General features: G+C 47.8%; 2 protein-coding genes across 2 annotated transcripts; one reads left to right on the forward strand and one right to left on the reverse strand.

Moving 5' to 3' along the window:
* The first annotated feature begins 14010 nt into the window (after positions 1-14010).
* Positions 14011-16170, forward strand: LOC149370612 (uncharacterized). Its single transcript, XM_089583790.1, has 5 exons — positions 14011-14199; positions 14382-14766; positions 14849-14988; positions 15144-15208; positions 15319-16170. Exons 1-5 carry the CDS (start codon positions 14079-14081, stop codon positions 15703-15705), a joined length of 1098 nt encoding a protein of 365 aa, XP_089439916.1. The 5' UTR covers positions 14011-14078; the 3' UTR covers positions 15706-16170.
* Positions 16171-17016: 846 nt separating this feature from the next.
* Positions 17017-20071, reverse strand: LOC149370613 (uncharacterized). Its single transcript, XM_089583800.1, has 5 exons — positions 19818-20071; positions 19097-19258; positions 18616-18877; positions 18338-18448; positions 17017-18055 (listed from the first exon to the last, which is right to left on the reverse strand). The coding sequence occupies exons 1-5, from the start codon at positions 19997-19999 to the stop codon at positions 17147-17149; spliced, it is 1626 nt and encodes a 541-aa protein (XP_089439926.1). The 5' UTR covers positions 20000-20071; the 3' UTR covers positions 17017-17146.
* Positions 20072-20562: the final 491 nt, after the last annotated feature.

A 20562-nucleotide genomic window follows, 5' to 3' on the forward strand; every position in this document is an offset into this window, starting at 1 on the left:
CTCGCAACATACAACACGCAGACTGGCTCAACACCGAGGAGACCCTCGGTAGAGACCACTGCATCATTAACACTACACTACGCACACGCCCTCTCAAGCGTCCTAGAACACAAGCCCGTATCCCAGATTGGACGAAATTCAGGCAAAATTTTAACTCACTTGATAATACACCCATTTCCGCGCAAGGCTACACAGCATGGTCCCAACAGCTGCTGGCACACCTTTCCTCGCACGAAACACACATCCAGCTCTCAGAGGCGGTCACGGATGTGGATAACCACCTTCTACACCTCTGGGAAGCCCGTCGCAGCCTCGTCCGCCGTTGGCGACGCCAGAAACACAATAGAAAGCTTAAAGCTCGAATTGCCGAGCTTACCCAGAAAGCGGCAGAGTACGCGGCCCAACTCGCCGACTCCAACTGGGTAGATAGATGCAACACGGCCGCGCGACAAATGTCCAGCCGAAACACGTGGCGTCTCTTTCGAGCCCTAATCGACCCAACCCAAACACGAACCGAAACACAAAAACATTTGCAGCGAGCCATGCACGCTTTTCCTGGCAACACGACTCAACTGGCACAGAAACTTCGGGACCAGTATCTGTGTACAGCCCAAGACCCCCGTGGATCTGCGTACTCTTATGCAGGCAGAGAGAACACGGAGCTGGATCAACCTTTCCAGCTCCATGATCTGCGGGCGGCTCTCGCCAAAATGAAACGGGGCACTGCGCCAGGACGGGATAAGGTCACCGTCAAGCTTTTGACGAACCTGCCCGACTTGGCATACCAGTCCCTCCTGGAATACGTCAATGCGATTTGGCGCGGGGACACCCCCCTGCCAATCGAATGGAAAACGGCTTTGGTCACTTTTATTCCTAAAGCTGGCAAACCAATTGACACAGATAACCTCCGCCCCATCTCTCTCACCTCATGTGTGGGCAAACTAATGGAGACGATGGTGCGGGATCGGTTATCTACATATCTTGAATACAAACATGTCTTTGCGAGCACCATGTTCGGATTCCGCCCACACAGATCCGCACAGGATGTCCTCCTGCAACTCAATCGGGAAGCCCTTGACCCCCTCGAATGCCCCCATAATGACCGGGTCGTACTCGCCTTGGATCTTAAAGGGGCATTTGATAATGTAACACATGAGATCATACTCACTAACCTAAGTAACACCGACTGTGGCCTCAACACATTCCGATACATAAGCCAATTTTTAATGGATCGTCAATCCTACATTCGAATTCAAGATAGAGACCATGGTCCTTACCTACTCGGCACGCGGGGAACCCCTCAAGGCGCGGTACTTTCCCCGCTGCTCTTCAATCTGGCCATGATGCATCTGCCGGCCCAGCTGAGTGGTGTCGCCGGCGTGCAGCACGCCCTGTACGCCGATGACATCACTCTGTGGGCCACGCAGGGGAGCACAGGGGATATTGAAACCAGCCTGCAAACAGCGGCGACGATAGTAGACCGCTACGCCCGTCGCTGCGGTCTTCAATGTTCCCCTCAAAAATCGGAATTTGTGCACCTCCGCCCCTCACAGAAGTGCACAACTAAAATATCTCTTTCTCTCGAGAGTGGTCCCATACGCGAATGTGATGAGATACGGGTACTCGGACTCTACATCCACAAACACAGGCGGCCAGACACTACATTGGCCGAACTCCGTAAGGTGGGGGACGAGGTGGGCCGCATGGTCCGCCGGGTTTCCAACAAACGCGGAGGGTTACGAAGTAAGGATGCCTTGCGGCTGGCAAACGCCTTCGTAACTAGTCGAATTCTCTATTCGACTCCTTATCTCCACCTACGGAAACAAGAGGAGGATGCCCTTGAGGTCATCCTTCGCAAAATTGTTAAACGTGCCCTTGACCTCCCCATCACTACTTCAAACAGCCGGCTTATGGCCCTTGGGGTGGTGAATACTTTCCGGGAGCTCCGGGAGGCGCACCTTACAAACCAGTACAAGCGTTTGTCGCTAACGGAGTCGGGTCGCCGCCTTCTTGCTCGACTCCATATACAACACACCCCTCCAATGGAAGACAGGTTTCGCATCCCGGAACTGTGGAGACGTGCCCTTCACGTGCGGCATCTTCCAGCAAACATGTCACATGAAGACCATAATGGTCGGCGCCTGGCACGAGCGGAAGCGCTAGCCCGATATTATGGCAACAAAACAGGTGTATACTACGTGGACGCCTCCGGCTCTCACCACGGGGGATGGTACACGGCCGCGGTAGTTCACAACAGCAACACAGTTAACGGCCTCACTTTCAGAGCCCGCAGTGCAACACAAGCAGAAGAGGTCGCGATTGCTCTCGCGGCCTCACATTCCAATTCAAAATACACAATTACCGACTCGCGAGGGGCCTGTCGGAACGTCGAACAAGGCAGCACTCCCTTCCTAGCCTATCGAATATACCAAAATTGCATACGGGATACGGACCCCGCACACCGTCACCTCATATGGGCCCCTGCTCATCAGGGGTTGGCAGGAAACGAGGCAGCAGACGCAGCCGCCCGCGCGCTCTCTCACCGGGCTGTTTTCTCCTCCCCACCTGATCAGGAACCCGATTTTAATCCGGTTTATACGTTCAAAAATATCGCAACCTACTTTCAAGATAGCCATCGCCTTTACCCTAGCCCATGTAAAGGCCTCAAGAAGGCGGATGAGCGGCTTCTTATCCGCCTCTTCACCAATACATTGCTGTGCCCGGCAGCACTAAAACATTTTGACCCCTCCTTTAGCGGCAACTGCCCGCACTGTGGTGCGGTGTCTTCGGACACCTATCACATGGTGTGGGCCTGCCCCTCCAACCCGGCCATTCCCCCTATCCCCAACCCAACCCGGGAGGACTGGGAGGCGACCCTGCTCGGCTGCCACGACTTACAGGCCCAACAAGCCTTAGTAGGGCGCGCCCGGGCGGCGGCTACCGCCACTGGGATCCCAAACTAGGGACCTCCACCTAGTGTTTGTAAGGATCAGTCCCTTACGGGCCGATCCAAACACCTCCTGTTCTGAATAAATGTTTTCACCACCACCACCGGTTTAAACACTGCCTTAACGACTCTCTTGAGAAGCTCAATAATTTTGCTGGGAAGTATGTAAAAGTTGCCGAGGTGACTACTTTTGCGGGTTCACTGCAAGCTCCTGATCCGGCAGGTGTCAACGTTGAGCACTACACTGGCCTTAACCTCTCCGCGCTCTTGCAGAATTGGGACATCAGGAAAGCTTTAGAGGTGACATCGGTCGGCTTGCAGCACGTGACAGAAGTCATCGTGAGCGGCACAGGTCAAATCCACGCCCTCTTTGACGCCCTCACCTCCCAAGAAAAAAGCGTGAGTGACGCTGGGGTCTCCTACCTGCTCGCATGCAGCGTCTACAACGGTTTAGTTGAGCTCGCTTGGCCCGCCGTGCACACTCAGCCAGACAGGCTAATCTTCTGCACGCGCCAAATCGAGCTGATGCCGAGCATTCGCGACATAATGTACACGGACGAGTTTATTACGCCCGACAAGAAGCTCCAGGTGACCCGAGTTGTGAATTCCATAATTGAGGCCATACAGACCGACCGCATTGTCAGCTCATTCTTCAGCGGCGTCGACAAAAAAATATTTGGACACCTTCTTTGCCGGCATGGCCCTGGTCATGCCGTGGGAAAGCGCTCGTCCGGCAATCAGGGAGACGAGTCTGACACAGAGCTTCCTCGAGAGGATTCTCGATGGTCGTGCCTACGAGTTCGAGGCGCGGCTCAGCCTGGCGCGCTAGGGCCTGCCGTTAGCAATCAGTGCGGAGGAAACCAGTGGAAGAGGCCGGCATTACCTTTCACTCCACAAGGGTACAAACATCCTGACTTCTCCGGTCGTCTATGCGTTCATACGGAACGACGCCGCCCACACAGACGTCTTCAACACGCCCATCATTCCCTGGTCCCTGGCGGAATCCTCTGGCGCTTTCTCCTCAGCGAGACGGGGCTGTGGTCGGACCAAGCTCGCCTTCGTATGAAACAGCTCGTCGGCTGCTTCCGAGAGCACTACCTTGCCGGTGGCACAAGTGCACCCTCTACCTTCAGCGATGTAGACATAGTGGCGGCTTCATTGGGCCTTTCGTCGGTGCTCAAGTCCTTTTCCGAGCCGCTCTGGTTCAAGGTTGAAGCGACAGGAAGCTTTTGGAGCTTATCGCACAGCCAGTACTTTTACATTCGCGAGGCGTTCTACCGCTGTCCCGCAAGCTCCGACCAGTCTAGCAGAAGCTATATCAACGTTCCTTTAATGCATGCTGGAACGTTCTTAGGACGTTCCAATGCGAAAGCTCGAAACATATGGCCAAGAGGGACGCCTGCAACGTCACTTCTACAAAGATGAATGCTTGACCTGGAAAAACCGACTCAAAGAGGAATAGCCTTCACCCACCACCGCCGAAATTTGCATTATTTTTTCGTGCTTCCATTGAAAGGATCTCGCGTTGCCATTTGTGATTTTCATTATTGTTCTTGTTTTTGACGTTGAGTAACAAAAGTGCCCATTCCATGTATGTGGGGCTGCACTTATCTTAGTTAGCGAATTCCTCTAATGGTTACATCAAGATTCCCGTAATTTTCTAGTCTGTTTATGTTGTTTATTGTTCTATTTAATCCTCGGGAAGCTGTTTTGGAAACAGCTTGGAGACTCTGAAACTTTATGTATCAGAATAATGAGAAACGCTGCTGCAAGGCTGTTGACACTGAGGTTGTGATGTTCCCATGTTTACGCTTATCCAAGCCGAGAATACCCGAAACGAACTCATAGAACAACTTGCTTGGATTTTGGGTGTCGCCTAACGTGGACTCTGCCCAACTTGCGTCATCGAAATTTAGTTTTTGCGCACAACAGCTGTAAGCACCTCGCACTGTCTGAGTGCTGCTGTATGCATTAAGTGCCAGCACTAGGTGGAAAAAGGGGAAGTATTTTACAAAGTGTTGCGTAACGCTCCCTCTAGTTTGTTTCCGCTGATGGAGTTCTTTATTGCTGCTTTTGAATTTATTTGAAAACTGCCCTGTACTGTACTTTGCGGCCTGCAGCTAATGTACAATGTGCAGCGCGTGCATGATTGCTGAGTTGCAGTGTGCTCTCACCTGGGCCAACGAGTAGCAATACATCGCCTACTCTAAGTGTTACGTGAGAAGCGAAACGTGCCTCAGTGGGAAGAGAACGCCGCTGTTCATTGGAGACGTCCTGAGATCTGAGATTCATGCCTTTCTTAACGATTATTTTGCAAATTTCTGCATATGGCTACATATGGCGCTAAATGAGAAATGATGATTAATTTATCCAAAACTGCTTTCATGAAAATCTTGAGGCGCACATCTAGTAATTTGTTCCCACATTCATTCACAGACTGTCTCTTATAAAGCGTTTTGGAATACAAATCACGCACATTATGTCAATGTATAGACACATCGAAGGCATTCTAACAGAGCCCCCATAGACTTAATTTATGCACTGCACTTTGCGTGTTCTCCCCTGGATACCCAAGTTATCTAGAAAACTCTGATTCGCACTGTCTTAGAATACGGTTGTGCGGTTTGGAATCCCATAAAATTCGTTTACGGAAAAAAGTAATCGTTCCAGAACAAGGCCGGTATTTTCGTATTTAACCGATACGACGAATTTTTCGCCTGCTTCTCATGTGTCTGATTTGGCGCTCGCTCTATTTTCCTCGCATCGTCGTACTGAATGTTGAAAGTTCTTGCCTACGTTATACCTGCTTGATTTGAGTCACGTGGAAACTGTCCAGATCTAAGACATCATTTGACCAGCTGTCACGCACTACACATTTCACCTTTTACTCCTTGTATTGACATGTTCGAATAGTTTTTTTTTGCGCACTATAAAAACTTTAAACCTTCTTCCCGGGCCTGCTTGTGCTCTGCATTTGAAATAATTTTTAGATTCCGCGATCTGTAGCTTATCTGTTCTCACTCTGCGCTACCCTGAGCTTTCAGGGTATCTCACAGGCTTGCTGATTGCTCCACATCTTTTCGAGCTGTTCTTTTATTCTTCTGCTGCCATATTGAAATGCGAGACGGGCGTATGTGATCAAAATACTGAAGTTTGTCACGTCACCGACATCACGTCATCGGCATTGGGTGCCCGTGCGGCTGTATGTATGATATCTGTGATTTGGCGGGCTAAATGGAGCCTGAACGGGCTATACAACGGTCAGAGGAGGTGCTCCCTTCGCTGGCTGTTGCCTTTGCTTTTACCATGCCTTTGTCCCTGGTGCATGAACGTCTTTACGTGTAGATGTAATCGCATGGAGCCGCTGCAATCAGGAGCTGTGCTGGAACGAGTGAGTCGCCTTGAACTTAATAGGAATAGAAGAAAAAAATTGGCAGAGGCTTAGCTTCGTTAAGCCCGGAAGGTTGCGAAAGCAAATTACGAGCAACTTTAGCGACTAAAGTAGTGAACGGCGAAAGACTGAGTGCTGCACGGAACGCCGGAATTAGCTTTAAGTGCTATTGAGGTGTCCATTAAACCACAGAGTTGGTAAGGCGCCTTTCCTTTCCTTCAAATCAACGCAGTCTACAGCGCTGTCTATGTCAGAGGGCATCAATGAACGCCGGAATTAGCTTAAAGTGTTATCGAGGTGTCCACTAAACCACAGAGTTGATAAGACGCCTTTCCTTTCCTCAAAATGAACGCAGTCTCCTCTCTTACAGCCGGGGATCTGCGGCGCTCCGTTGCTACCGCTGGGACCTCCTTCCCTCCTTGGCAACCGGTGCACCCGTGGGGTGCGCAGCTGTGCATAGCAACCGTGACGTCACATAGTAGCGGTAGAACGAGCGCGCGCGTCGGAGGTGGCAGCTGCACCGCCGCTCCTTCGCCAGACGTCTCGCTGCAGTCGAGGCTTTCGCCAAGCACACTTTAGAATTCCCTAAGTGTCTTCAGTAACTTTTTGGACCAGATGGCACCCGGGTCCTCTCTTCAATGTCCATCACGGCAGGCCTTGAGAGCTATTTTCGGCATGTATACAGAGTGCACTGCCAAAGGTGCGCTGTCTACTTCCAGAGGAGACTTGCCGTCGCCGTGGCTAAGCCGGACGAGAGAGTCGACGTTATAATCCACCTAGGCTGGCAGGGAGCTGAGGCATAACATCGTGCAAGACCAGGCCTGTCTATGCCAAAGGTGCAATACACACTTTGCAATGAGAGTGGGGCACAAGGGCGACACGCACTAAAATGCACCAATATTCGTACATGCACCTCCCACGCGTACCTTCAAACGGATAACATGACCTCAAACTCATATAGCCAGCCGTTAACGGTGCCGTAAGTAATAGTGGCAGATAGGTAACGCACAGTTTAATTTTTTTGGGCTGCGCATGCGATCTATAGCAGGAATCCTCACAGATATTTAACTGCAAATTCGTGTTGAAAAAACATCATTACTGCACGAAAAGTGGAAAAATTTCCGAGCCACAACGCTTGAAGATGTTTTTGGTTATGATCTGAAGTCCTTAGTAAATAATAATTTGTATTTGTTCTCCAGTAACTGCTTGATGATTAAAATAACATCATCGAACACAGCGTTAGCATAGTGTTTATATAGACTCCGAACAGTGGAAAGTTGGGCTTGTCGGTTTACAATCATATTGGGAACATCGCTAACACAGGACGGAGCGAGAACACAACACAGGCGCTGACTAGCAACTGGCGTTTATTTCAGAAATACAGACATATATACACACCGCAACCCCGCAATCAAGAAAACAGATCCAACTTGCTGCCCGAAAAGATGGCGAGGGAAAAGGCACGGGCTCAGCTCACGACAAGAGAAACTTAACCAGAGACGAACCGGCAATAAGGTGAACGGGGGTAACAAAGGGGGAGTGGATGAAAACAAACAAGGGAAAACAATAACACGGGAAACATTTTTTTCAACTGCTGCGGGCGTGTGTCAAGGATGTAGTGAAAGTGGCGAGTTGAAAGGCACGCGCTCATTCCGAAAGGAAGAAAAGGGGCGATCAAACGGCAACAAAAAAAGCGGGATAAACTGGTGAAAACAAACAGCAAACAGGAACACCACCAACAGGGGTTAACTAAGGCACATCGGGGAGGTAGCTGGCCAGTATTAGGATTTATGCCCAAAAGCGGTTTCTTTTGAAAGTATTTGATAGACGGTGCACTGACACAAGTGTGATCTTTTTTATTGGCGATAAAAGCTGCCCAGATTTCTCGAGCGTGCTGGCTGAAATATTTCTTGATGATGCGTATTTTGTCAAGCAGGGGAGAGCATTTGCATTTTGGGCGGTGAATGACAAAGTTCGATTCCGCAGTGGCATTTTGAGTATCTGAGAATTAGCGTGCTCGCGCAACCTGTCATTAATACAACATCCAGTCTGCCCTACCTAGGACCTGCCACACGAAAGCGGAATTCCGTACACAGCGTTTTTTGCTGATCTCAAACCAACAAAAAGATCGTAAACCAACACAATGATCTTGAACCAACAAGCCCAACTCTCCGCTCTTCTGAGTTTCATTTCTTTCCGACGTAGAGTGGGACCGTGCGGTGGTCCAGGGACTCAAGGGGGGTCTAACACACTTGCCATAATAAAGTTTTTCTCTCTCTCTCTACATCGGGCCCTTTCGCTTCTATCGATCTTCATGCTCTCCGCAATCCTTTCCTGTGTACCGCGATGCTTGTGTCGGCCTCATGCCGGGCTCGGCTCCTCATGTTTGCCATCAAGAATGACTACCTTCCCCCTGCTGTGGCCCTTCTCGTAGGCCCGTTCCAACCTTCACGCCGACATGGGCTGCGCCTGTGCCGCATCCTGCGGTGGGAGGCTTGGTGACAGGTACAGCTTTTCCAAGAAAGCCCGTTCATCGCCTGAGACCAAGTCTGCCAGCCGGCAGGACACCGCCATAGGTTGCACCAACAACTTCAAATCGCCGATCGCATTACCGAGTTCACGTGGCAAAGGTTCCTTTCGCTCCTTTCGCTACCAAGAAAACGTGCGGCACCGCCCGCCCGCCAAGAGGTTCGCCAGATAGGTGGCATCACAGTGCCCTCGGATGTCCTGAACAACCTCGAGCGAGGGCCGAAATTCTGCACCCAACCAAAGGTCGATAACACAGAAATGCCCGCCCTGGTGCAATGCACTGCCTCAAAGGCAAGGACGAAGCCCGAAGCTGACCGATGCATTCTGGAAGGCGTGGAATCTCTGCCCTTCCGTTTCACGTGTGGACCACGCATTGACGTTCCGGGGACAGTGGCTTCACTAAAAGCTGCAGGCATAAAGCTTTTGCTGTCTGATAAGGAAGGTGGATTTGCGGTTTTCAGTTCGGAGGACTACAGCTACAAGGAGAAAGAAGCTATGCTTAGCAAAAGCAAAGCAAAAGAGGCACTCCTGCGTCATACTGTTTATTACGAGCTCTTCAGCCCGAATTATGTTGGACGTACGCGTCTAATTCTCCCACAAGCTCTTAAAAAACGTGCAGTAGGGTAGGAAGACTCTGAGCAGAAAACTGGGTGGGCGATCAGACAGTTTGATGCTGGAAGCCTGCGTAAGCATCAGACGATTTAGTCTAAATGCTTTTATGATGATATCTTCTCGAAATGATCCTTCTTGTTGACGCTGGCGCTGAACACGTTGTTCCGCTAGCCGGGCTCGCTTTGCTACATCACCATGCTGGTCCTTCGATCTGTCTAGCCTCACGATGTCCTTGCTACGTTTGCTAAAAACGCTTTGTGGTTCTCGAACCATGCCAACGCGGCACCATCCTAACAGCAAACAGAACTGGCCAGCTTAATGGTGGCATCTAAGAGGTTGCATTTGCTCACCCCCTGGCAATGAATGAGCCACTCATCCATGTCTTCCCTTGGCAGTCCAGAAAAGGTCGGCGGTTAACGGTATTGCTCCCATGTGGGCGCTGCCGAACTTGGCTGTCGTGAGTAGCCTTTTTGATTCATTCTCATGGCCAACACGGACAGTCCGGGACGTCGACGGCTACAGCGAAGTCGAGATGGTTCTGTGGTGATCATGCCAGCACCTCCACCACAACTGCTACGTACTCAACACGTACTGAAGCGTTTATTTAAAACGTTCTCTAATGCGGAGAGAGAGCTCAGTAAGGCGAGGTCAAGTAGCTTCTTCTACCTGTGCGCTACTCTTCCCTCTGCTTTGTTGCCGACACAAAGCGCGCGACAATATTAAGAAAGCCACTCAACATTAAACTCCAGAAAAGTATACCACCGTCGGAAAATGCGGAACGGTTTCTCCAATATCCACTGTAAAAAATCACAATTAAATGCTTTTTTCGTGACTACAGCAGAACGTCATAAAATAAAAAAAGACTAGGATGAGAGGAGAAAACATACAACTTACGTTTTTTTTTGTCGCCACCTGATTTGTGCTCTAAATCATGAACAATCCATTGCTGGCTTTTTAAGAAAACGATGCCACTCACACAGCACAATCGTCTAAGCTGCTCATTGTTTTTGAAATTGCAATTTCCTTGCCACACGTTTTCACGTGGGCACTGAGTTGAACACTTCGGAAGAAGAGTTTTGTCGGCGGACTGCTTCAAGCACCAGGAGTTTGCTGTCGTCGCGCGTCTTTCCTGAGGCATCGGACACTGCATCGATGAGAGAGTCACACGCGGAGAGTAGTTCAAGAGCTCCCACTGACCGAGAATCCACTGCCATGCCCAACACGTATTCCACGGCGCGATTCAGAAAAGACCGATTCCGGTTTAGGACGCTTTGGAGAGGTCGCATATCGTCCCGCAGAGTGAAGAGTTTGAATTCTAATGTCAAAAACACAAAATTGTCCTCTAGAGCACGCGTCAGCAAACCGACAGACTTGCTGCCCAGACAGTATGCTGCGAACTTGAGGCAGTGCAGGGTTCGGTTCGCACGAAAAACAGCCTGAAGAGCCTTGACGTCAGGGGTGCTGGAGAGGTTTTGGTGGATCTCCACGTCGCAGACACTTTTGTTGCGGGCGAGGCCGCTGAGGACGGCAGTGACAAAGGTGTCCGAGCGGAGTGTCGGAATTACGACGAGCTTCTTCAGAGAATTTGTAGCCTCCAAAAAAGGACACAACCGCAGCAGCAGAGCTCACCGACTCAACGCGCCTAGGGCACTGGATGGTGAGTTCTGTCAGCGAGGCACACATCGTCCGAGCCGCGGAGAACCACTCCACAATTGCAGAAGAACCGGCGTCAACTGTCCACCCAACACACAGTCGAGGAAACTCGTCGTCTTCTCGCAGACGCTGGGCGCAGCCTTCGAGTCCATATGTGTTCCATGTCACATGGAGACGAGCATGTACATTTCCTGCCGGAGGCCATGCGGGCTGCCATTGTTCAGAAACGTGAAATCTGCCGAGGCGTACAGACTCAAGACTGCTGTTTACAGCCAGGCAATCGACGAAGTTCTGCACCAGTGCTTCGCCAGTCATTCGGTTATCGGAGATGTCGAAACGCCTCAGTGATAAATTTTGAATGAAGGCATTAGCCAGTGCACGACCACCGGTATTGCCGATCCGGTTGCTGGAGAGATTGAGCTCCTGAAGCGTGTTGTTTTCCCGAAGAATGTCTGCGATTACCATAGCGAAGCTGTTCTTGAATCTCGTGTTGGTAATCTTGAGACAGCTGAGACCTGTGTTGGCCCGCAGTGCTTGAAGGCCGTCCCACAGTGTAGAGAGGGATAGCGGGAGCCAACTAAAAGAAGCAAGGGACAGCTCCTTCAGAGTGCCGTTGTGTTCCAGGGAAGCGAGGATGATACCAACGGCAACCTCTTCCACAGGCTCTATCGAGAGTTTCCGAAGTGTCTTGTTGCGCTTCAGCGCGGAAGCGAGGACTACCGCATTCGACTCCGAGAACTCTTTATAGCCAGCGATCTCTAACGAGCTCAAGTTCGTAGAAGCGGTTGATGCCGAGAATAGTTTCTTCGCGACTGTGACCGACATTTCACTCCAGAGCACCAGGCGGCGCAAGTTACCCCCGCAAATTGCACTGGCGATGGCTTCCGCGAAATTCTGGTCTATTATGAGAGGTGTGACATCCAAACACACGAGTCCAAGCGATATTTTTCCTAAAGCATTAGCCAGAACACGGCACTCGCAAACTTGCCGCGAGGTTTCGCTAAAATCGAATGGGTCGGCTAGAACCTCCACGAGGCCCTTGTTAGCCACTAGTGCCTCGCTGAGCAAAGCTGGAAAGCACGATACGGGAATTGCACTGGCTCGCAGGACAAGGCGCCTGATGCAGCGGTGGTGTGTCAGCAGCCAGCAGGTCAGGATGGCAGCTTCCATTATGGAGTTGTCGGAACGCGCCACGTCCACGTCAACGCTTCGGATGGCGCTTAACGTCAGGGCTCCTGGGGAGTGTTCTGTGAGCTGCATCGCCGCCTCGTACAAGGTTTTGTTCAGGACGGGCAAGTGCCTCGCTAAGCAGCAGCTTGTACGGCCACAAGGTCTTTTCAGGTTCAACCCACTGTGCTCTAACGTAGCCAGTAGCTTATTTATCCTGGCCCCAATCCGCCCAGAATCCAGACAACGGATTTTTCTTTCGATGCCTCCGTGATTGCTACACGCCGACTCCATGTCGTAGCCTTTCTGCAACGAGAAGCGACCCAGACCCTTTATGTTTCTCACTATATAGTGTCACAAACAATATTGCGCATCCGTCGTTTTGGGAATTGCAATCTACTGAACATTTAAAGAGAAAACAGAATGAGACTACAAGAACACTAGGCAAAGCCGTATTGTCGACGAGCGCACATCGTTGAGTAATTTAAGAATAACGCTCTCTTCAACCTACTAATGCTCTGTTAGCTTGGAGGACAGGATTACATCTCCCTGCCCAAAATGTCCGGGTATGAGAGCACATATACAGAGCGTATTCCATACTGGTTTGGTTTATTAAGGTTTAACGTCCCAAAGTGACTCAGGGTATAGGGAACCGCAGCGTCGCAGAGTGGCGCTACTGCTTTTGACAAAAGCGCCATCTCCCGACAGAAAAACAAACACTGGGGGTATCCGCGTTGGCGCGCGCCCTTTCAGCCGCGCTCGCTTCCGTGCACGTGCCGAGCTCTCGCCAGCGTCAGTATGTATCGTCTTAAGTGCGGCTACAAAAAGGTGGCTCAGCTTGACAGATATTTCAGAAAAGCAAACTTGAATAAAGGTGAAAAGCTAATTTCGCATGTATACTCTGTGGAGCAGAGTATTGACCACGATGAAGCCCGGCTAAGTGGGAAATGCACATCGCAAGTGAGCGACCACATCGTGTACGACGTGTACGTCGAGGTAAGTCTGTCATTTTGTTATATGCTCGAACTACCGATAAATGACTCTCAATGAATAGGGCAATGAATGACTCGCACTCGATCCATCTGTGCTGGCGAATACGAGGCAGATGCTTTAGTCGCATGGTTGGGAAATTCACTAACGCTTGCGAGGTTGGCTGAATTAAAGCACTGCGAAACTCGGCTTACTGCCGCTAAACCTGCGGCGTGAACGCGTAGTTAGCTGCGAGTGATACCCAGCCACGGGTGTCGTGCGCGCGACGCAAGCGCGGAAATGTACAGTGGCCTTAGTTTTATTCACGACGATACCGTTAAGCAAAAATAAAACTCAGTCTGTGTGCGTGAGTGCGCGCGCGCCTTTGAAAAATCGGGCTCGATTCTAACGCAATGATTTTTAACGGAAAGCAATGCGTGTGATAGGACGGCTGATCAGATGGTGATAGAGAGTGATATAAGATAATGAGACAGTGCAGGCAGTAGCAGAGCATTTGCGAACAGTAATGCAACGAAACATGCATGACGAGATGGAGACGTGGCCCTAGCAAAATTGAGCAATGTTCTTGGCGCATCCAACTATAAGCCAGGTCACCCAAAATCTGACGTTGCCTTTCATATAAAATTAGTTTTATGGTCTAGCATGCCTGGCTGGTTTGAGGAATACCCAGGCAATTTATTTCTCTCATAGTTGGCGTGGTCAAGCCAGGAGAGGCGGAACCTCGTCATTCAAGGAGGGAGATGCACATGTAAAGCTGGCATCACAGCTCATTGCAAGCATGCAGCTGCTATGTGCCTCTATGCAAACTACAATGAAGAGAAATCGTGCACCAGCCAGCCCCAGAAATGGGGAAAGCCGAGCGACAAACGAAAGAGGCGCTTAGAACAAGACGTTTCGGACCTCTTCTCCTGTGAGTAGAATCCGCTGCTTTATTATATGCTTGAACACTGCAGCCTGAAAATATGCTTTCTGGCCAATTACTTTAGCTTATCTTTTTTATTTCTGTGCATTCAACACGCCGCCCTTAATAGCTGCTGTTTGCATTTGTTGAGTATACCATTAACTTGTTTTTTTTTTCGTCCTTCATAACAGGCCAGGACACTAGCACTCAAGAAGGAAAGCCTCATGACCCAAATATTATATTTACCTATCCGGATATAGTGTGCCCACTAAAACAAATATTGGAAATAGAGAAAACAAGTGCCGAGGATATGATTTGTGAGGAAGTACTCAATGATATTGTTCAACAAGTGACGACGAAATTGGAGAAAGAAACCCTAGAGGATTTACTTCAGCCAATGAAGCACAGACCAGTGTACAGATACCTAGAGGTTCTTGAAAACGAAAAAACCCAAATGAGAAATTTTGCCAGCGAAATGGATGACAAGATGGCTCTGATTTATGCAGAAAAAGTGGTACTTAAAGAGAACCCATGTGACCTATGCCTTCACACAATGGGCCAGGCAAACTGCTCACGGTATGTAATAAAAATATAACAAATGGTAGCAAGCACAACACAGAATGAATGAAATCATGTTCATAATACTTATAATTTGCAGATGGCATGAAGAGCGTCACGTCCGCATAAGCAGCACTAAAGCACATGTCATCAGGACAAAAAAGAATGATGACGGATTGCAGAAAGCAGCTGAACAATTATGCAAGAAATCATCTTACACAAGTGCTGCAATGCATTACGGTATGCTTTCCAGCAGCATATCACTTCATTTAAAAGAAAAACATGCTGTGCTTTGTCATCAAATCACATCACTGTGCTTCCTGTGCCACAGCAAGATTGAATTCTGTCCTATTTTCATAATAATGACGTCTAAGACGCAAAATTGTTTTTTTCAGGTATCAAGACAGAAGCAATTGCACGAGATGAGCTCCAACAAAAACTTAGTATTTGCATTGTACAAGTAAGTTTGCTTGCTGTTTTGCCTTCCATGAGTCTCTCTTTGTACGTCAAGTCTTCTCTTCCTTGGCTCTTTCAAATAAAGCAATAATTAATCCCATTCGTTATTTTCAGACAGGACTCATCGTGCTTCCAGAGCAACCATGGCTTTGCTGCAGCCCAGACGGTATAGCCAAAATTGATGACGAAACTGTGGTCATTGAGATTAAGTGCACATATAAGTTCAGAGATGAACCTTTCATCCTGTATGAAGAAAGGCGCAGCCTACTGCCTTACTTAGTTTTCAGCGGGGATGAGATTGTATTGAAAACCACACATAGCTACTACACTCAAATCCAAGTCCAAATGTATATAATGAACCTTCACAAGGCCATTCTGTATGTTTACAGTCCTAAACAATCAGTGATAGTAAAAGTAAACCGGGATGGGGCCTTTCTGTGGAATCTGATTCCAAAGATGGAGTATTTTTATTTTAAGTTCTTAATTCAGTTGTTGTTCTAGGCCTCAATACTTTATTTCTTTAGCTGATTCAAGACGCTTTGTTAAAGTTATTTTAGATTATATAACCACCATTTTTATCATGTACATGCCGAATTCTGTATTAATTTGAACACCTATGCATTTTTTATTCCAGGAATATCCAGTAATTAACCATATTTAAGAATTTTGTGTTCAGGAGTTATGTATTTAAAATGTGTTACATTATGTGATATTTATTGCCATGAAGCAAGTCTGGCTATAACAGGTGCCTTTTGAAAGGACGTGCCATGTTAATTTAGAACACCTGGAGATTTTAAGTGTTTGAGCATGAATTTTTGTTCTAATGGTAGCTTTTTCATTTGTTAGCCCTAGTGTCCCCTAGTCATAGCATAGAAAAATTCGCCAGATAAAGCTCTAACATAATTCATCCATAATAAAATTGCATTTCAATAAAAAAGCAGAGTAATGCATGAAATAAACTTTTAACAAAGCAATAGTGAAACTGAAAAATGTAAGTTATCAATAATATACCACTGAAAGTAGCATGCAAAGACCACATGACCAATTAAGGGAAGTGTCAAGCGTTGTTTTGCAAGAGTTTTATGTCCAAAGAACAACAGTCACAAGCGTTAACTACACTAAATTTCAGTGCATTGTTTTGCATTTTCATTGTACATCAGGCTGACAGCCCAGATGTGTCGCACTGTTCAGGCTAGCCAGATGTCTAAGTTTAAGATGTCTCATTTAAGTTTAGTCGGGTGTAGCTCATGTTCAATAAATCAGAGTTCTGTAATATGAAGTCATCATCATCATCAGCCTTACTACACCCACTGCAGGGCAAAGGCCTCTCCCATGTCTCTCCAATTAACCCTGTCCTTTGCCAGCTGCATCCACCCTTTGCCTGCAAACTTCTTAATGTCATCTAATTATCTGCCACCCCCCACTACGGTTTACTTCCCTTGGAATTCATGTTGTTACCATCAGTGACCACCAGTTACCCTTTCTTCACATTACATGTCCTGCCCATGCCTGTTCTTTATTTCAACTAGAATGTCATCAACTGAAGTTTGTCCTGTTACCCACTCTGTACGCTTCCTATCTCTTAACATTACACCTATGATGAGGTGATATGAAGCAATGTTCAATAAACCATATTTCTGTGATATCATTTCAGTGCCGTATACTGGCTTGCGTCCACTGCTTTCACTCTTTTGCTGCCATCTATGGGAGAATAAAAAGTGAAAAGCACAGATCTGCTGTGCAAAACACATGGTGACCAACACAGAACCTTTTACAACAAATGAAAGTCAGACAGAAGTCCTCAGTGCTGTGATTAGCATACCCATTTATTGGCTAGGATGCATACAATTAAAGAGTTATGAACTCATTTGAATGCTAACATGAACTGTTATGAATGTAATTCATAGAAAGTAATGTATGGACTACATCAAGCAAAGCAGGCCTACTGCTTAATTATTGGAGGTTGCAAATTTACTAGGGCAGCACACACTGAAAATACTTTCTTCATGTGTGGGATCAGGCTAAGCGGTACTCTGTTCTTTAGAACATGAAAAATTTTCAACCTTTGGATTACTCTCTCAACATGGATACGTACAGAGGCAATCTTGTAAGTCATGTCTATGTCATCATCAGACATTTGACCACCCGTTGAATTAAAAGGAGGCATGAGGAGCACCGCACCTTTTCCTTCTACCGTTGTGCGGATGCTTGGAAATCCTTTATCACTTAAAATTAAATCGCCTGGTCTAACAAGCTCCAGAAAGCCAGAGTCTTGGGTAATGAATGAGTCAGTGTGTCGCCCTCCATAAACTTTGGATACGAAGCTTATCATACCATTAGGAATTATGCCAATTAAGAATTTCAGCGTGTATCCTCCCTTATAATGTGAATACAAAATATGTTGACAGTCAGGGTTTGAGGGTGCTTCAGTGCGGATCTCGGTACAATCTATTATTAAGGTGCAGTTCGGGTAGTTTTCCTTAAATGGGGCAGGCAAAGAAAGTTTGATCGCTTTCCGGGAAGGCATGAAGACCCAATCCTTCAGAGCGATGCTTAAAATACCAAGTGTTTTCCTAAAAACAGTGGATGCTGTTGAGGGTGCAACACTGAAAATTACCCCTAGTGCATTATATGTTATCCCAAGACGTAGCTTGGCGAGAAACAAGCACAGCCTATCTTCCTTTGACATAGTATTGCGCCTGTACTTCGGAGGAGGCAGCAGGTTCAAGAGAAGGCAGAAGACTTGTAGCGTCACTCCACACAAATCTTGCAGCGCTTTTTCTTTTTGCTTTAGAGACTGAAAGCCTTGAAACCCACAGTTTTTCTTCCAGTTGCCATCCGTACTTGCAACCTTCAGCAGAATAAACAGAGAACACGGTGAAATTCACAGGCAAATATACTTTAGCAAGAGGACTAACCAATGAAAATTGGTATTTACATCTCCCTGCAACTATGCTCATTCATTCCAAAAAGAAAATAAGCACCACCACTATAAAATAAGAGAATGTTTTACAGGAATAAAAATTAACAACAAATGTAATCGCACTGAATCCAGAACTCCTCTGTTAGCCCTAATAAATTGTTAGCTACAATTAAGCACAACTGATAAGGGAAAACCGCAGCATTGTCCTACCTTGTGACTCATTTCTGCATGCACAACTTGAGTAGATGCATCAGTTCCATTTGTCGCAGAAAGAAGTATAGTAAGCTTTCCTTGAGCCACACACTCTTTGGTTTGGCATGCCTGAAAAAAAATTATGTATAAATGACTGTGTTGTATTGCACTGACATGTTTTCAGTGCTACATGTGAACAGTGTTGAAAGGGCTGTATTAATAGAAAATTAATGTTGAATTTGTGTCGTTTTTTGTATACACAGAAATATGATCCCATAATTAAAAGGTGTCCTCACAGCATCTGTCTTTGCAATGAAATGACTTTCTCCTGCGCCACACACACTCATTGAAGTATGCGAGTCACTTGTGCTGATCGTCGAAGCCGCAGCTGCGCTCATCTCCAGAGGTGCATGGCTGAGATCCATCATGTGAATGTCCTCTGTAATGGAGGTTCCTGGTTTATGCATTGTCGCTTCATCGTCTTTACTTCGTGATGGATTTTCGCTTCCTGCTCCAAGCTCTCTAGATGATATTGCCTGGTTGAGACGCCTTTGCCACCTGCACTGAACCGGTAAAAGTAACATTACTACCAACCTTAAACAGGGTGCAGCCAAACTCATCGTGCAATTAATTTTTATATTTGCATCTCATTGCCATTTTGAATGCCCTCCCAGTAACAATCCATGACGGGATTGAAAGTATCAAATAAAAAAGCAGAACTTATTAAAAACACAAAGCTGCATTTTACATTGGCAGTTTCACTTTTTCGTTTCATACCTTTGCGCCCTTTCCTTGTCAGGTGCTTTTTTTCTGTAGATCGGAGGGAAAACGGTAGGGATGTAGGCTGGATGTTGGCTAATGTCACTCTTGCAGTTGCCTACAAAATGTCTGCTGCAAATTCGTGTGTGCTCCTTAGGCAACCAAACAGTTCCATCAGGACTGCATAACAAAGAATAGTATTGTATATTAGCAATTGCCAAGACACACACAAACACACGCACAGACACAGACGAAATCGCGCAAGTTCCGAAGGTAGCAACTCAAAGAATTCACGAGCTCCTCGAGTACAGCATAATATTAAGTACGAGTGTCATTCACAGGTTAAAATAGGATATAAATTCACAACAAAACAAAGCAAGCGTGCATGTTGTATCACTACGGCGTCTATCATACTGCCTGAGCTGGTTTCGGGCGTTAGAAGTGATAAAACTGCTCTCACAGCACCTAACTGTAATCACCTAAAAGCGCAGTGTTTGTTAAACCACGCTAGCATATTCATGTTCGAACATGCAACAACGACGGCCACACCTAAAAAAAAACACTACGAAAAATCAAAAGCCACTACACTTGTGCTTGCGAGAACGCAACAAGTACCCGTAATCGTTAGTGCAGTCGTCGCGTGCATGCTCAGCGTTGAGTACCGGCTTGTAACCTGAACGAACGGACACAAAATACAAACGGCCGCAGCCGAAAGCACGGCATGGCTGTAGGGACTTACCTAACCCTCCTCACTGCGTTGATCCACGCTTGACGTCTTTCTTTTTCATACCATCGCCCCGGAAATCGGTAGAGTTTTACTGGTGGATCAAGCCCCTTGGTGTTTTCAGCACTGTTGTGGCAGCCGACAACACAGCAATACTTCGGGCCCCGCTTCCGCTTAGGTAGGGCCGCTTCTGCCATTGTGCAAATTGTACAACACGCTCGCCGAACAAGAGCACAAAACTGGCGACGCCGCAGCACCCTGCTGCGCTCAGGACGCCCTCGGATCGCGTGCGCACGCACTTGTCTGCCGGCGCGCAACGGCGCGCGCTGGCAGCTTCTCTCCCCAGTAGTTCACATTGTCGCCGCCAGATGGCCAGCAAAGCCGCGGAGCCCTATGAGAGACGGCGTAGTGAAGGGCTCCGGAAATTTGGACCACCTGGGGTTCTTTAACGTGCACTGACATCGCACAGTACACGGCCCTCCAGAATTTCGCCTTCATCGAAATTCGGCCGCCGCGGCCGGGATCGAACCCGCGTCTGCGTATTCCATACTCATGTAACGCTGTCATTACCTGTATTCCCCTTCCACGCTGGAGTTTTTGGTTTCATTTAAGCTCGGCGCATTACCAACGAGCCCTATCCGTCCTTGCCCTTTTTTACACAGGGCAGAAATACTGGCCACGAAAAAAACTCTTTTAGTTTCCGCAATGATAAGTGAAATGTGGCCTCCGCAATACAGCACAACAGGCAACTCATGCCCGC

This window comes from Amblyomma mixtum, chromosome 1 (assembly GCF_055824585.1).
Source record: "Amblyomma mixtum isolate Tamu chromosome 1, ASM5582458v1, whole genome shotgun sequence".
Lineage (NCBI taxonomy): Eukaryota > Metazoa > Arthropoda > Arachnida > Ixodida > Ixodidae > Amblyomma > Amblyomma mixtum.

Coding starts and splice junctions, on each gene's coding strand:
- LOC149370612 (XM_089583790.1), top strand. CDS start 14,079: ATGTGCCTCTATGCAAACTACAATGAAGAGAAATCGTGCACCAGCCAG. Junction 14,200..14,381: donor CGTTTCGGACCTCTTCTCCT/GTGAGTAGAATC, acceptor CCTTCATAACAG/GCCAGGACACTAGCACTCAA. Junction 14,989..15,143: donor AAGTGCTGCAATGCATTACG/GTATGCTTTCCA, acceptor TGTTTTTTTCAG/GTATCAAGACAGAAGCAATT.
- LOC149370613 (XM_089583800.1), bottom strand. CDS start 19,999: ATGGCAGAAGCGGCCCTACCTAAGCGGAAGCGGGGCCCGAAGTATTGC. Junction 19,259..19,817: donor AACGCAGTGAGGAGGGTTAG/GTAAGTCCCTAC, acceptor TTTGTTATGCAG/TCCTGATGGAACTGTTTGGT. Junction 18,056..18,337: donor ATGCAGAAATGAGTCACAAG/GTAGGACAATGC, acceptor ATTCTGCTGAAG/GTTGCAAGTACGGATGGCAA.